This window comes from Desmodus rotundus, chromosome 8 (genome assembly GCF_022682495.2).
Source record: "Desmodus rotundus isolate HL8 chromosome 8, HLdesRot8A.1, whole genome shotgun sequence".
In the NCBI taxonomy this organism is placed as follows: Eukaryota; Metazoa; Chordata; class Mammalia; order Chiroptera; family Phyllostomidae; genus Desmodus; species Desmodus rotundus.
This window is the reverse complement of record NC_071394.1, coordinates 95,587,785-95,604,173: the sequence shown is the minus strand read 5'-3', so window position 1 is coordinate 95,604,173 and position 16,389 is coordinate 95,587,785. Positions and strand designations below refer to the sequence as shown.

At 45.2% G+C, this 16,389-nt stretch overlaps 1 protein-coding gene across 1 annotated transcript in view; it reads right to left on the bottom strand.

Moving 5' to 3' along the window:
* Positions 1-16,389, bottom strand: part of SLC6A11 (solute carrier family 6 member 11) — a 120,984-nt gene that overhangs the window by 50,921 nt on the left and 53,674 nt on the right. Inside the window, exon 6 of the mRNA XM_024556602.4 lies at positions 10,218-10,352. Within this exon, the coding sequence (XP_024412370.3) occupies positions 10,218-10,352 (135 nt within the window). The remainder of the gene's footprint in view (positions 1-10,217; positions 10,353-16,389) is intronic.

Below are 16,389 nucleotides of genomic sequence, written 5' to 3'. Positions count from 1 at the left end.
ATCCAGGCAGACAGGACCTCTGGCAGGAAAGAGCCTGGGATGTCCAAGGCTGATTGGGAGTTGGAACCAGGCCACTCACTACTCCTTCACCTTGGCCATGGTGAACAGTCTGGATTTTAATCCTAGTGCAAGTGGAAGCTACCAGGGATTGGGGCGGGGGTGGGGGCAGTGTACTGTAAGCAACAGAGTCAGACTTTTGATTCTGGTTATGACTGAATGAGTGGCTGGTAAAGGAATGGCCTTCCTGCCATATGCAACCAAGAAAGCAGACAAAGTGTTTGCTTAAAACACTTTGAAAATAGTTGAAGGAGGCAACTGTTTTCAGGCAGTGGATAACATGCTGGGCAAGACTGCTATCCCTGAGATATGGGGCCCCCTCAATGGGGTTTGCCCAGCCCTTCTCCTGGGGACAAGAGATGGAGTCCAAGTAGAAAACAGTCTCACCAAGCTGAGGAAGCAGGACCAGACTACAGGGCAGCTGAAATCTATAGTGTGGGGCACCAGAAGTGGGGGGCTATATAGAGCAGGGAGAGCTATGTAGAACAGGGCTGTGTTGTAACTATGCAGGGTGAAACCACCCGAGGCTTTCTAGATAGTGCTGTTATAGGGTTGAGAGTACAGCAGAGACACTAGAGCTGGACACTACCAAGTAAAGAGCACTACCAGGAAGCTGGGGCTCCCAGACTGCTCTAGAGTAGACAGATCTGGTCAACCCCAAGTATTCACCCTTGGCACCCAGCTAAGACACAGAAAGACCTCTCCTTAGGAGCAGGGGCCATGCCCTAGGGGAGAGTTTCTCTACCATGGCACTATGCACACTCTGGGCTGAATGATTCTTTGTTGTGTGGGCTGTCCTGTGCATTGTAGAATATCTAGCAGCATCCCTGGCCTCTACGCAGGAGGTGCCAGTAGCCCTCTACCCCAAGTTGTGACAATCAAAAATATTTCCAGACAATGCCTAATGTCTCCTGGGAGGCAGTATTTTCCTGGTTGAGAACCATCGCTGCAGAGTAAGAACTACTCTAGACCCACCATAATAAAGCCTAAAGGCTTGCCCTGTCAAGATTTACAAGGGCGACACAGCTTAGAATCCTATTAAGTCCTGTTGTGTCTTATCAAGTTAGAGGAGCTTGGAAAACAGATTGGGATCTCCATAGATTTGCACTAACTAACATACTGTTGAACCTATATAAGTTTAAGGCAGCCAGTAATTGAACTACTTATTAAAATAAAATCCAACACTCTTCAGAGGAAGATAACAGAATCCAGAACATCTACAAAACAATATCCACAACATTCAATCACAATTCACAATATGCAACCAAAAATCTCCAGACATGAAAAAAACCCCAGAAAAATAGAATCCATACTCTAAAGAAAATGTTAGATTTAGCAAAGTCTTTAAAGTGACTATTATAAATATATTCAAAGCATTAAAGGAAAATATATTCAAAGACCAGCAGCACGAATTTGCACAATCAGGGATTCCTTTTTCCAAGCTCCCTCAGTCTTCTGTGTGAGAAAGGGAGTAGTGGTGAGTCAGAGGCCCACCTTGGAGGATGGAACCCAACTTGGAGGCTATTCTATTAACCCAGAGAAGGGTGCCCAGTGCCTCAGTTGTTTAGGCTCCATTTGAATTAGTGTGTTCACCCTTGGTGGATATTCCCAAAGTGGGGGACTGACAAATTACAGCAGTTAAGCTAAGAAAAAAAAATAAGCAAATGAAAGAATGAATGAATGCTTCAACATTGGGAACCAGGAGAGTAAAGAACTGTCCCAAAGTGGAGGTGAAGGGATTCTCTGTCATAGGAGGGCCCATCGGCGGCTGACCAGGTTACTACAGAGGCAATGCCTGCACTGGATGGGGATTCTTCCAAACCATTTATGTAGGTCTGGAATGCTCAAAGACTCCACAGCCAGGATTGCCAACCCAGGGCTGGGAAGAGCCAGAGCAAGTCCAGAAAAATGAGAGACGACAGTCTCAGCACTGCATCCATCCTTTACATGGCCAAGTCAGACTCACCTGGTTCAACTGCTACCTGTACAATCATGAGGTAAGTGCTTTAACCTCTTAGAGCTTCAGTCCCCTCATCTGTAAAACCTTTAGGACATAGGTTTTAAAATTCTCAGCACCTATAAGATAGGACCTCACAGACTTATCTTACTGGTCATGAGAATTTAGTTTTATAGCACTTTACCCTTTGATCTAGAATATTGTAATTTTCAATGGAAAATTACTTGCTGATTAAGTCATATATTAAGTGATGAGTTTATTAAGCAAAAGACCTGACACAGAGTCAGCTATCAGGAAATGATAACTAGTATCACTACTTTGTTCAAACACTCTTCAACCACTAAGACTGAAGGTTAAGAAGGTGCTGCTGAAACTACTGAGAACAAAAATCACAAAACTTCGCCTTAACTGAACCTGTGGCTGAAAGAATTTAATGAAGTGCCCCAGTGATGTGCAGAATGTCATTGGTGTGTGCAGGAATTCTGATTTCACAGACAGGCAACTCTTAAGGAATTTCAAGCAGTCAAGAAAAAAAGGAAGCATTTACTACCTTTCTTTAAGTGCACATGATATTAGATCAGGGATGCATGTAAGTTATGAGGAATTTACCCGGTAACTTAAAGGAGCACACCTGTGTCAGATGAATTCCAACCCTTCACCACTGTTGTCACTGACTTAAATATATGTCTCTCCCAAGAGACTGTCATCTCCTTGAAGACAAGAACCACACGTAATCTGATTCTGCACCCCCAGTGCCCGGTACTGAGTGGAGAAGTGACCCTAACCCAGAATCAAATATGCCTAAAGGAAACCTTGGGGGATTTTGGGTTCCAGGGTGTGGTCCCTATGTCAGCGAGGTTTGCAATATTTTTAAAAAACGTATCTAATGTCTCTAAGTCAATGTCAATTTTGCACATTTTACTTTGACAGTCCAATAGCCAAGAGGCCCATTTTTCTTTGGATCCTTGACTGGAGTCACAGCACACTGCCACCAGGTGGCAGCAATTCCTCAGTCACGTCTGTCAGGTTCATCAGGTAGGGTTTTAAACCCTGATTTGTTGTTCTGCGGCAAGATGGGGAGGTCAGGGAGATTTACTGTTCTGAGGTACTCCCACTGCTGGGGCTCATTTACCCTATCCACAGGATCTGGACACCTTAGCTGAAGGCTCCGGGTCCCTACAGAGAAGGCCAACTTGGGGAACGTGTGCATGCCCTGGGAAAGCAGACCCCACAATTTGGATCCCTGACAGGCCTTTCTATTCTTGCCCTGAAAACACACACTTGAAACACAATGATGAGTGAGAGTGGCAGGAATCTAGGGCAGGGAAAATGTGATTTCCTGCAAGAGCCCCTCCATTCCCCAAAGACTGAAAAGACAGAAGATAAAAATTTGAGGGAAAAAAAAATGAGTGGAAGCACTTCACACTTCAGAGAGAACACAGGGCTGACAGTGAAGACAAATAGATGTTTAGAAACTTTTAAACAGACCACAGAATGCAAATTTCCAAGGGACAAAGAAGGCGGGCTGCTGTGTCGCTTCAAGTTCTTGACGAGAAACTTAATTTACTAGATTCATAATAAAGGCACTTGGTTCCAAGTTCAAAGCCTTACCCTTGGGCTGCAGGGCTATGGCTTATCCTGTCCAACACCAGTGACATGGAGGCAAAATAAGGAGCATCACCAGTGTTCCTGGAGTCCTACTGTGTGCCAGGCCCAGGGCTGGGCTCCAAATATAAGGACTAGAAGAGCTTTAGCTTTCACGTGTACACTTGCTTCACAGCTACCCTGTGTGGTAGATACTCTTACCCCAATGGTCAGGTGAGAGTCCCGAGACCCAGAGAGATAAAGGGACAAGCTGAAGGCCACCCAGCTGGTCAATGGCAATAGAGTGACTCAAATTTCCTTCCCTCAATACCAGATGCCACTGCATCGGAAACCCTTCTCTCGGGTTGCCAACTGACAACCATAGTATATGCTACATCACCGTAAAGTCACACAGACTCTGACAGAAATTGTTGTTCATTCATTCAAAAAAAAAATATTTCTAAGCTCTTACTGTTGGCAGGCACAGTTCCAGGGGCTGGAGACCTAATAGTGAACGTAAGAGGTCAATTCTCTGCCCTCATGAAGCTTATGTTCTAGCCAGTAAAGCTGTTGCTACAAAAGTGTCTGAGATGTTGGCAAGTGTCTCCAAGAAAACCAAAGTGGGTGAGGTAGACAGGATGTGTGGGTGGGAATGAGGGGGTGTGACTTTAAATACTGTGCTCAGGAAGCCCTCACTGCACACAGCCCTTCACACCTTAACACAACTTTGATGGCTGTCTCTCTTGACCTCATAGTTAGTGTAACTATGAGGTCAATGAGTGTCCTCATTCCCAGGACCCCCACAGCAAAGCATTCTTTGCACGCTTTTTGGAGTTCTCTGGCCTTACTGGCTGGGGAGACAGAAGGAAAGGGTCAGTAGGAATTCACCTACCCTCTGGCCCAACATTTAATCAGCCTTCACCTGGGATCCCTGCCACACAAACCCAGAAAGGCCAGGAGGGACCCTCAAAGTGAATCTTCCCTTGTTGAAGCCCCCAGGAGTTTTGTACCTACCAGATACCCAGTGTCCCTTAGAAATGTAAATGAACAGCAAATATGTGTGTCTGAGCCCCTGATAAGTTGTAGGGAAGGGGAGTTGGGGTGGGACTGGAATGGAGATCCTGGATCAGGGAGGGGCCGCAGAGCTGCATTGAGCTCCTCCGTATCACTCTGGTTGGGATTCAGGGAGAAGGTCCTAGAGGGCAGGAAGGCACCCTGGGGGCTGTCTTCCTCCTGTGGATCATTGCCTCTCCCGCCCCAGCTGACTGGCAAAGGCACCAGCCCTCCTACCCTAGAGCCCAGACTTCACAAAGCCCAGTCACCTTTGTAAGAAGTAAAGCTCTGACGGTAATGTGCAACCTGCACAACTATTACTGCGGCCCTGGGACAGGGCTGGTTCTTCAGGCTGCAGGAGAGACCAGGCCACTGGAGGTTCTGTCTAATGCCTGCAACGTCAGCTATCTGCCCTCAAAAGTCCAAAAGGAAGGATGAGAAACTCTGATCTCACCCAACTGTGGGCTCCTAGGGAAGAAGGAGGCCTTACTCATTCTACATATTGTGTGCTCATCCCACCACCTGAGACTACCTCCCTGCCCCCAGAGACTGGATGGAACAGCCCAGGGGACCAACAGGGCTCAGAGGCAGATCTGAACATGTTCTGGAAGCACCCTCAGACCTCTGGGGGGCTCACCTTCCCCAGATATCTCCTTCCCATCTCTCCATCCAGAGTGGCTCCAGAATCAACCCTTTAGTCCCTCCTAGTCATGGAGGCTTCAAAACTGCAACTCCCAGATCATCCCCAACCAAGACACTAGGGTTTTCACACTCCCAGACCAGCCAAACCACAGGCCTAGTGACACTTTCTGGGACCTTTCCTCCCTGGTGCTAACTGAAGTGCAAATGGGAAACTAAGTCAAGATGATTACTCAGAAAATTAAAAAAAAAAAACAAAACACAACTGGACTTGGTAAAAGAATACCAACATACACAAAATCAAGTCTCTTACTGACTTCCTGATAAAATATTTCAGCCCACAGCTCTCCTGGCCAACTTTCCCTAACTTTGAGAACTGTGCCTCGGTTGTCTCAGCGGGGACCACGGGGCTACCTGAAGTCCTAACACTACCCCAGGATGATTTTTCAGCCCTGGCTGCATCACAAACAGTAAGAGCTACGAAGTCATGGTTTTGATATGATTTTTTTTCTAATGCACATTAAAATAAATATATAATTATAAACTGAAAAAAAAAGTTCCTCCACCAACTAGGTCATCAGACTTAACTTTCATAGCCATCTGATGGGGCAGGCAAATACAACCTGTGACCCTCATTCTACAGAAGTGGAGACTTGGCCCCGGAGAGGTGAGGTGCCTTGCTTGAGGCCACACCACCAGGAATGGGAAAGCAGGAATTGAAGCTTGTGCCCTGCTGCTTCTCATAGTCTGGGTTATGCACAAATGGGAACCATTGGAATTGGGAGGTGTGGATCTGTTGTGTTTTTTTTTTTTTAAACTTAAGATCTCACCTCCCTTTATTTAGAAATTCTCCCACCCAGATCTCAGCAACCCTAAGTTATAATAGGGTTACTAAATTACCGTGTGACCATAAGGAAGTGGGTCAGCCTCTCTGACCTGGATCTCTCTTTTGGTCAAGTAGACATTCTAGGTGGGGTACTGACATTCTACTGACCTGTTCATGGGCTGCCTTCCCTCAGCACACTGAGACACACCTTATATGACACACCAGCTTCCAGAGCTGGAGTAGCCATCAAGAGCCTCTCTCAGACTCAGCGTGACTGAATACCCTGCCACCAGCCTTTCAGCCCCCCGAGCAGATTGAGAGCAGGCTCAGGGCTGCTTGAACCTTCCTCTCCAGCCATGCTGGGCCCATCCGGAGACACACCGCAGCTTCCATAAAACACCAGCTACATGGAGTCTTGTTTTGCTTTCCCTTTGGGGTCACTATCCTTATCTCTGCCCCAGACAATCAGCTATTACTGTTGCTTTTGGAGACACACATACACACACATACACATTTCCTGGCCATCACTGATACAGAATCAAAAATTAGTACAGCTCACAGGTGTAGGGAGTTGGAGGTTTTTAGACATTTTGCTAAAGCAACAGAACCTTTCTTCAAAAATCAAAACAGCTCTGGTTCTTATATTCATTCAGCAAACACTTACTGAGCACTTACTAGGTACCAGGCACTAAGCTAGCGAGGAACTGGGGACACAGTGGTGGACAAAGCAGATACAGACTCTGTTTCTAAGCTGCCTTCTCAGCGAGGCCTCTCTCGCTGTCCTGTTGGAAAGTGCAGTCCTTTCCCCCGGCACTCTCTCTTCGCTGCCATATTTTGTCTCCACGGTCTCAGTTACCATCTAGTGGACTGCATGCTTTACTATTTAATTTTGTTTACTCCCTTCCCCAACTAGAATATAAACTCCATGGGGCAGGGATCACTGTTTTGTCCACTGTCTATTGACATATGCCCAATACCTAGACTAACCTTTAATACACAGTAGATACTCAGGAAATATCTGTAGAGCAAATGAATGGACATTAAACAAATAAGTCATACATGTAATATGAATATATACAAAATTATATAAATATTTAATTGCAAACATGATAAATACTTTGGAAAATAAGTACAGAATACTGGGGGTCCATGGCTGGCAATTCAGAAAAATTTGCTTGACAAAGTGATGTTTAAACTGAGCCCTAAAAGAAAAGCAGAGACAAGGTGGGAAGGGAAAGTCTGAGTAAGAAAGGAGTGTTCCCAGCAGAGAAATAGCATGTGCAAAGGCCTGTGGCAGAAAGGAGGCCAATAGCTGGAATGAACTGAAGGGTGGAGACAGTAACAGGAGATATAACAAGAAGGCAGCTCATGAGGGACCTCGGAGGCCCCCTCTTTGGATCTTATTCCAAAGGCCACAGGGAATCCCAGAAGGGATTTAAGCAAAGAGGTGTTCAGCAGATTTACATTTCAAAAAATCACTCTGTGGCTTGTTGGGGAGTGACCTAGAGGGGTCAAGAGGCATTTCTGGAAGATCAGTTAAGAGACTATTGTAGTTGTCAAGTAGGAGAGGATGGTGGCGTGGACCAGGCTAGTGGCAGCAGAGGCAGGGAGCAACAGTGACAGAGCAGAGGGTCAGATCAGGGTCGGAGCCCATTAATTATCCCCTCATAGGCATCTGAGGGCTCAGAGGGCAGCAAACTCTTTCTAGAAAAGGCCAAACAACAAATATTTTGGGTCTGCAGGAAAGAGTTACCATAGCACGCCTGACATTGCTCACCAGTAGAGCCTGCTTTCAGGATTACTCTTGACTGGTGTCTAGGAACTTGCTAAGATGTTCCCTATGGTACTAGGTGATTCAGTTGTTTTGTCTGCCTGGGGCACTGAATTCTGATGTACTATCCTGCCTAGGCTGTTTGTACAACAAAGTGGTTTATGGCAAACACCTGCTTTCCTTCTGAGAGTCTGAAATTCTAAGGACTGTGATGGATTGTGCAGGCAGAAAATACCTGTGCAGTTAATAAAACACCCCCATTAAAACCTGGACTTCAAGTCCCAAGCAGGCTCCTCTGGGCAGAAACACTGCCCACATGCTGCTGTATTTTGGTGCAGGAAGTATAAGCAAGTTCTGTGAAACCCCTCCTGGCAGGAGAACATGGGGAACCCTGTGTGTGGATCCTTCCAGAATCCGCCTGATGTAAAGGAAATAAACCACGTCTGAGACTATAACTACTTCTGAGTCCTGTGAGCTCTTCTGGTGAGTCACCGAGTAACTGTGTCTGTGTGGAGAGGGGCACTGCAGGTAAGGGCTGGTCTGGGAGCTAAGGTCCAGAAGAAAGGAGATGGTAGGAACTGGGATGATTGAGGCAGACGCCCTGAATGGTGAACTCCTGGCCTCACTTTGTTCTGAGTGTGGGTGGTATGTGTTTGTGTGTGCACATGTGTCTATGTGTAGGGCTCTAAGGTCAAAGGTGTTGATGGGGTTTCCCCAAACTTTTCTGATCACTAGAATCTCCTCTGAAGCTTAATAATCATTAATGATGCCCAGGTACCATCTCAGGGCCCTGGAACTGAATCTCCAGGCATGGGGCCTGGAATCTGCATTTTAACATTTCCTGGTGTTCCAATGATCAGCCAGGTATGGAAACTGGGTGATACTCAGGACCCTGACTGACCTTGAGGAGTAGGATAAGGAAGCCTGTGTGCAGAGGAAAGAATGGAAAATCTGTCCTGGATTAAGGTAGAATTTGTAGATCTAACGAAAATACATAGACCAGTGATTTTGGAAATATGTTTTCCAAAACCGCTTCTCCAACTGAGCCCACGCCATCAGAGGTTGGAATGGGCAAGGTCAACAGTCAGGAGCTAATTTCCTTCTTCCTAGGGATTCTGCCTGCAATTCAGGATACTGACATCAGGGGCCTGGTGCTGCCCTGCACCTGGAGCCCCTCACAGCACAGCGAACTGAGACAGAAGTGAGCACACACTGCCACTCCATCATGGGCCTTAATGCACAGTAATGAGGTACATCTGAGCTGTACTAACTAGCACTCCATGAACATTCCCACCCAAGTTCTCCTAACGGGGGGTGTCTTGAAGCCACAGATTATAGACTTGAAATATTTTGCAAACCTCATATTCTCTGAATGCAGCTTACGCATTCTACTGCATGATCTATGTTTGTTTTAATAGAAAAGTGGGTGCCTGCTCACCCACTCAAATATCCTTGAGCATGTTCACACACTGGAATTCCCTGGGGACCTTTAGAAGATACTGACACCTGAGACCCAGCCCCAGAGAGTTTAATTGGTCTGGGTTGTGCTCTGAAAAATGGGATTTTCCTTCCCAGGAGCTTCTAACAAGAAGCAGTGGTTGAGACCCCGGGGCCATAAGATGCTCTGCTTTCATCTCTTGTCTAACATACCCTAGGCATAACACCATGTACCTACCCACTTACAGAAACTTGGGCATAAGCATTTACTACTCACTTTTCAGAATAGGCAGTACCTTACCTAAGATAACTGACAGGCCAGCCAGTTCTCACCAATTATTTCTTTCTGTGAGCCATCCCCACAAAGAAAATCAATTGCCAACAAAAACCCAGTTTCTCTCACTGAGATGCATAACTTCTGAGAGCTGTGATCTTGATGGGGGGAAAATATGTTTTTATTTTCACTAATCTTTAACTGAAATTTAACATTTCCCTCAATTGTGACTGCAGGCAACAAACAGTAGTACTGTTAGCAGTAGAAATCCCAGATGTTCTCCTCCAATGACATAGATACCTCCAAATAGCATTTACTCTTGAAATCACAGAAATGATTGGACCTCTTGCTGAGTCTTGCTATTTAATGTACTGATAAAGAAGCAAGTATATTATTACCATGCCACAAATTTGTCTTTTTTAATGCTTTTGTTGTTGTATTTCACTATATTTAATTTCCTATATACTTAATCTATGCATTGACATTTGTAATTCTGAGAAGGGGTCTGCAGGCTTCTAACTGCTCAACCAGCTGTTGTGCCTCTGTGGTTGGCATCAGAGGCCTGCAGAAAGCTTCCCAGTGGTAGTGGGCAGCAGTGCATCGAGCAAACGACTCTTACCTGTGGGTCGGAGAGCCGGGAAAGGTCAGGGTACAGGTAGAACTTGATGCCTTCAGAGGCCCCAGGCAATGTGACCCCTCGGATCAGGAGGATCAGAAGCATAATATAGGGGAAGGTCGCAGTGACATATACAACCTGCCCAAGAGAGGAGAGACTAGAATCAAGAAGGGGTGACGGCAGTAGGGAATGTGGCAGGCCTCTAACTTCTGGTGGGGCAAAAGGCTTCCCTGTGTAGCAACAAGAAGTGAATCCCTCACACAGCCTAGTCTCCTGCCTCCTCCCTTACCACTATCCCCTCAAGGGCTGGGTCTTACAATAAAGCTTGATATCGCTGCTTTTCAAACATTTCTGACCACAACTCACAGAAAGAAATACACACGTCATAACCCTGTACACACTGAGCTAAAAAAGGGAAGTTCCACAAAACTATATCACTCTAACGTGTGATACACTCAATATTTTCTATCATACACTATTTCATTTTTTTAAAAAAATCTGGTCATGACCCTCTAAATTCACATTATAATTCACCAAGAGGCCAAGATCCACATTCTTAAAAAGCACTGTTCTTAATGAAATGCCAGTGTTCATAGCCAAGGACAGGATGGGATAGGATAGGAAAGAGAAGGGGGAGAGGGAAGCTGTTTGGGGCAGGAAAGATGTGATGTTTGCTTCCCAGTGTTTTCCAGGAATCATTTCAGCCTGGTCTGCTTGGAGGCATGAAACTGAGGCCAATGAACCCCACAGGCTTCCTCAGCCCATGGATTCAGTCTAAGAATCCAGACAGTGAAAGAAACAAAATCTTCCCTGGGCTTCCTCACAAAGAGATGCTTCGAAGGACAGGGCAATACCTTCACAGACTATTATTCCTGTCCTTGGGGCCATGCCCCCTACCTGATGTCCCTACAGGATGCAGTGTTCTCTCCAGTTCTGAATTTTTTCCCTTTATTGCATGCGTTCCTCCAATCACTGATGATTACTTCCTCTCAGTGGGACCTGCCTGTTGTATCTGCTTAGATCAACAATTTGTCTATATTTGGAAGTCACAGACACTTCAGAGACTCTGAAGACCACTATGGACCCTCTCTCCATTACCCCCAAATGTGCACAGACATGTACATGTGTACAAGTTTTTGGACAATGCAGAGACTCTAATTCCGATAAAAACTTGTGCTCTAAGGCCTACCATCTTAATTCCTCCAGTGCTAGTGTAGCCTCGCACCCCTTTCCAAGCCAGGCTTTTTTCTAGCAGTGGTTCAGCCTTCCACACCATTCATTCATTTATTTATTTACTCACTCACCCACCTACTCATTCACACACCAATAATACTTTATGTATCAAAGACTGAGCTAGACTCTAGCATGTACAAATAAGAATGAGCCACAGGATGGAAGTTTCTGCTTCAAGAGGCTTCTCCACTGATAGAAAGACTAGGTAGACATTCAGGTAGGCAGATAATTAATGCACTATATAATCATGGGAATGTAAAGGATGGTGGAGCACAGAGAAGGGAGTAGCTAACTATAGGGGCAGTCAGGGAGGGCTTCTCCAAGGAGGTGGCTTCGGTATTGGCCCATAAAGGATGAATAGGAGTTTAGGACATGGGAAATGGGGACAGAAGGAGGAAGAGAACAAAATCCTATCCCATTCCAAGTGCTTAATGTCTAACAGTAGAAATGGCTATATGCTGTATAAATGTAGCCATTTATACAAGATTTTTTCTTTTAGTATTCACTTTATTTTTATGTAAATTAACATCCTACAAAAATTGAAATAGAAACACTAAATATAGTATTGCACATAACATTGGAGGGATTGAAGGGACAAAAAGACTATAAAACAACCTACTTCTATTTCTTTGCACTTAAATTACAAACTGAAATGTAAGATACTATACTGTATATAAATACAAACATAAGTCATTTGGTTGCTAAGTGACAAGACAGTGACATGAAGCCAGTCCTCAAAAATAGGAAATAAGAGCCAGCAGGGGGTGGTATCATTGGATCCAGCTGATACAGGCTGTAGGCTAGATTATTTCATCCAGACACTGTCCCTAACCTACAATGACGGCACCATCCTCAGCCCACCCAGAGCTCTACCCCACCAACTACAGCACCCATTTCCAAATCAACCATCAGATCAATCGACATGTCATGTAATCAGTACAAACAATCTCCTGTTGTCATATCCAATGGAATCCAGAAAAGGTGATTGTAAGTTAAATATATAATAAGAGGCCAATGGTTGATGTTAATAATAATAAAAACTAGAGGCCAGCAGTCAGTAGGGTTGTTGGTTTCTACCCAGAGGACTAACATGCTATAAAATCTCCATTTCCTTTACCTTCGTAGGTCTATCATAGATCTTAAGTCTATCATAGATCTTAAGAATTTCATGTAAATCCTTAATTCTCTTCCTTCAAAATGAATCCCCCCAGTTAATCAGCTTACACCTATGAAAAGTCAGGCTAAAAATATATTGCTTTTACCAAATAATTTCCACTTTCATGTCTGTTACATGGCAAAGGTTAATTATCCAGACCACCCAGGACCTGATTAATGATATCTCTGGAGCTTGGCTATCTTAAACCCCAGTGTTCACAAATTTAACAAAAAGAACGTTTGTTACCATGTAGAATGTAAGAACAACTGAAAATCATAGAAATTTGTCTTTTGCCTATGGCAGGGGTATCAAACTCATTTTCACCAGGGGCCACATCAGCCTCACGGTCGCCTTCAAATGTAATTTTAGGACTGAATAAACGTAACTACTCCTTAACTAGGGGCAAGGAGCTTGGCACTACCGCCAGGTAGAAACAAGGTGCCGGGCTGGATAAAACAAGGTAGAGGGCTGGATTTGGCCCACAGGCCTTGCTTGTGTTTGCCAGCTGTGGTCTATGGGGTCACCTTCATGTGATTAAACTTGTTGGGTATTATTTGATAAGTCTGTCTGTTAAAAGATTTTGTTTATTTAATTTTTAGAGAGAGGGGAGGGAGGGAGAAAGAAATAGAGAGAAACACTGATGTGCTAGAGGAACACTGCTCAGTTGCCTGCCACACACCCTTAACTGGGGACCTGGCCCGCAGTTCAGGCATGTGCCCTGACCTGAATCTAATGGGCAGCCTTTCCGTTTGCAGGATGATGCCCAACCCGCTGAGCCATGCTATTCAGGGCTGACCAGTCTGGTTTGAGTGGACTGGGCCACTGGGGTGTCATTAAAGGGTCACTTATAACCTGACCAGTAACATATACAGAAGATTGTTCCTCAGTGACCACAGTGGCATGGTTTATTAAATCACTACTGATGATTCTGAAGTAGTTCCATTATTTAGACTTCTAACTGGATTCTCTGCTTCTATGTTACATTTGGAGGGCTACACTTCTTCCACTGGTATCCACACCTTAATTTTTATATGCCTTTTATAAAATCATAAAGGAAATAAAATATGCAGATGAATTGCCCAAAGACCACAGTGCAGGCAACAAATTAGGCTGCCAAATGGAACTACTGGCTGGCAGGCATTCACTAGAAAAATTCCTTTGTAAGCTGAGGTTTGAGAGTTTCGAGTCAGGGTACAAAAGGTGGTTTAGGGGCATCATTATGCAATGCACACAAGTGGAGAGGGGTATGAAAGTTGAAATGCAATGCTGAGGACAGTCTGTATCTATCGCTGGTCTCAGCTCTCTTAAAATCCCCTCTAACGTGTTTCTACCCCCAGCCATACCAGACACTTGGGCGTCATCTTTGATTTTTCCTGAGAACAGCTATAGGCTATCCAAACAATATAGATCTTGTCTTCAAGAGATGGCACATAAATCACATGCACACTGCCATAACCCTCCTGGATTCATGGCAGACATCACTAATTGCTCACAACACTCTGCAGATAAGCCTGGATGCTGCCTCAGACCCTCCACACAGGACTCCACACAGCCCCCATAATCAGTTGAGAAGAAGCCCACTTTTGGCTACCCTTAAGCTCGTCCATTTTTCACGTATGCATTCAGTCTCCTCCAGGTCCTTTGTCCCCGTCCTCAGAATGGTAAGACTGAGGTGTGTGCTCAAAGAACTGCTGAGTGTGTGATGCATGACACTCACAGAAGTAGGATGAAAGCAGAAAAGGAGACCAGAGAGACCAGGCTGGAATGGTCGATGTTGAAGAGTTTCAGCTTTCTGACTGACAGCAGGTTGAAGCTGAGTCTCCGAGGGTAAGTAGAACGGGAGAAGACAAGTCAGGCAGGGAAGATGTGGAACTAGCCAAGGATGTGGAAAAGGGCACAGAATCTTGTCCCTGGGATGTCTAGGAACCTCCAGGTGCTCAAGCTGGAGACAGCCTCTTTCCTCAGGTTCTTCCATATTCAACCATTGGTATCAAGTGCTGCCAACTTGACCTCCAACTATATTCTGAAATTACACCCCCTCTTCATCCCCATCATCAGGGCCCTTCATCACCTTTTTTCTCCATCATGCAACAGCCCTACACTGTTTATACTGTGGCCCAGGTTTCAAACACATGAATCTGGCATGTGTATTCCTGCTCCTTGGAGTCCTCCCCTCACCCCCAGCCCCACATTCAAGTCAGATGACCCTGGGTTCCATTCTGGCTCTGCTGTGACTTGCTGTATGGCTTCACCAGTTGCTACCCTTCCCCACCCACTCTATTCTCCACTGTGTCAAGTTCCTCGAGTTGGGGAGCATGCAGGTTCCTTCAGGCCTCCTTGCCTTTTCATACCTCCCTTTGTCCATAACGTTCACAAGCTCCTGGCCCACTTACAACATTAGTCCTTGGTATGTCCAAATCCTCACAAGTCTGAGGGACCTTAAAGTCAAGGACCGTGCCTTCCACTTGTCATATCACTGACCTACCTACGTTATATGTCAGTCTGCAGTATCTCAATCTGATCTTCTTAGCCTATCAGTATAAACCGTGCCATCTACCCAAATGTTGAGAGACCAAAGCGCCACGTCCTCCCTGACCCATATCCCACATTCACCCCCGGCCATTTCAGCATCCTCCCAGCACTATAGCCATTTCTATCAGCTGTTTTATTGCCGTGTAAGACTCAGATTTCTAACATATAAGTTCTATAGGGAAAGGGAGCTTTGTCTTTTACTTTGCAGCTATGAGGACAGTAAATGGTACATAAAATGTGCTTCATAAGTCTTTGTAAACAAGGAACAGACTGATAGTGACCAGAGGGGCAGGGGAGGAGGGAAGGGGGAAAGAAGGGGAAGGATCTAGTCAAGGAACAGGTATAAATGACCCATGGACATGGACAACAGTGTGGGGACTGACTGTGGGGAGCAGGGTGGGGTGGGTGTGGTGGGGCAGGGGAGAGCAACAGGGGAAAATTGGGACAAATGCAATAGAACAACAATAAAAATAAAATTTAAAAAAGGATAAACAAATAAGCAAGCTAAGACCTGGAACTCTGAGGTTTCTTAGAAGGCAGGTCTTCAGAATACCACTTTGAATTCTGTTCATATGAAATGCTGGATCCACATAAAATGAGATTCGGAAAATTGAATCAGATTTGAAGAAAGGTGTTTATCAGGACATCACAAAGAGATTTGGTTTAAAATGAAAGACCAATTCAGATACAGAGGGCAAAGAAGTTCAGCTACAAGATGCTTCCCAGCAAAGTTCAGTGTTGCTTTCAAGATGTCTGAGTCCCCCGGATGGATTTGTCTGGAAGAGCCAAGCAGGGCTCAGGCATTATGCTAAATTATGCAGTGTTTGGTGATGGGCACAATAAGGTCACTAACAAGGTACCGCGAAGCCTGGCTGTTCCTGGCTGTTGCCAGTGGTGGCTCACACCCAGGTGGGCGTGGGGAAAGGAGGGTTTAATCTGTCGGAACACTCAGGCCCCTGAAATGAGACTCTGGTCCTAAGCACACCCCTTGGTGAGGAGAGTTTTTTACTATTGTTTAATTTCCTTTTAGCAGGTCAAGTCCTCCTGAATATAAAGGTTAACACAATTGGTGGTAATTACACTGTATCCTGTTTTAATTGACTCTAATTGCTCATTTGCATACCAATGCTGGAATTGTGGGGTATTTTCCCCCTCCTCCCAGGACACTGCTGTTTGTTTCATAGCAGGGAGTTTGGTCCTTGGGAATGCCACGAAACTTGTGGGAGAGTTGCCCCTCCCTAAGTTTTCCAGGAC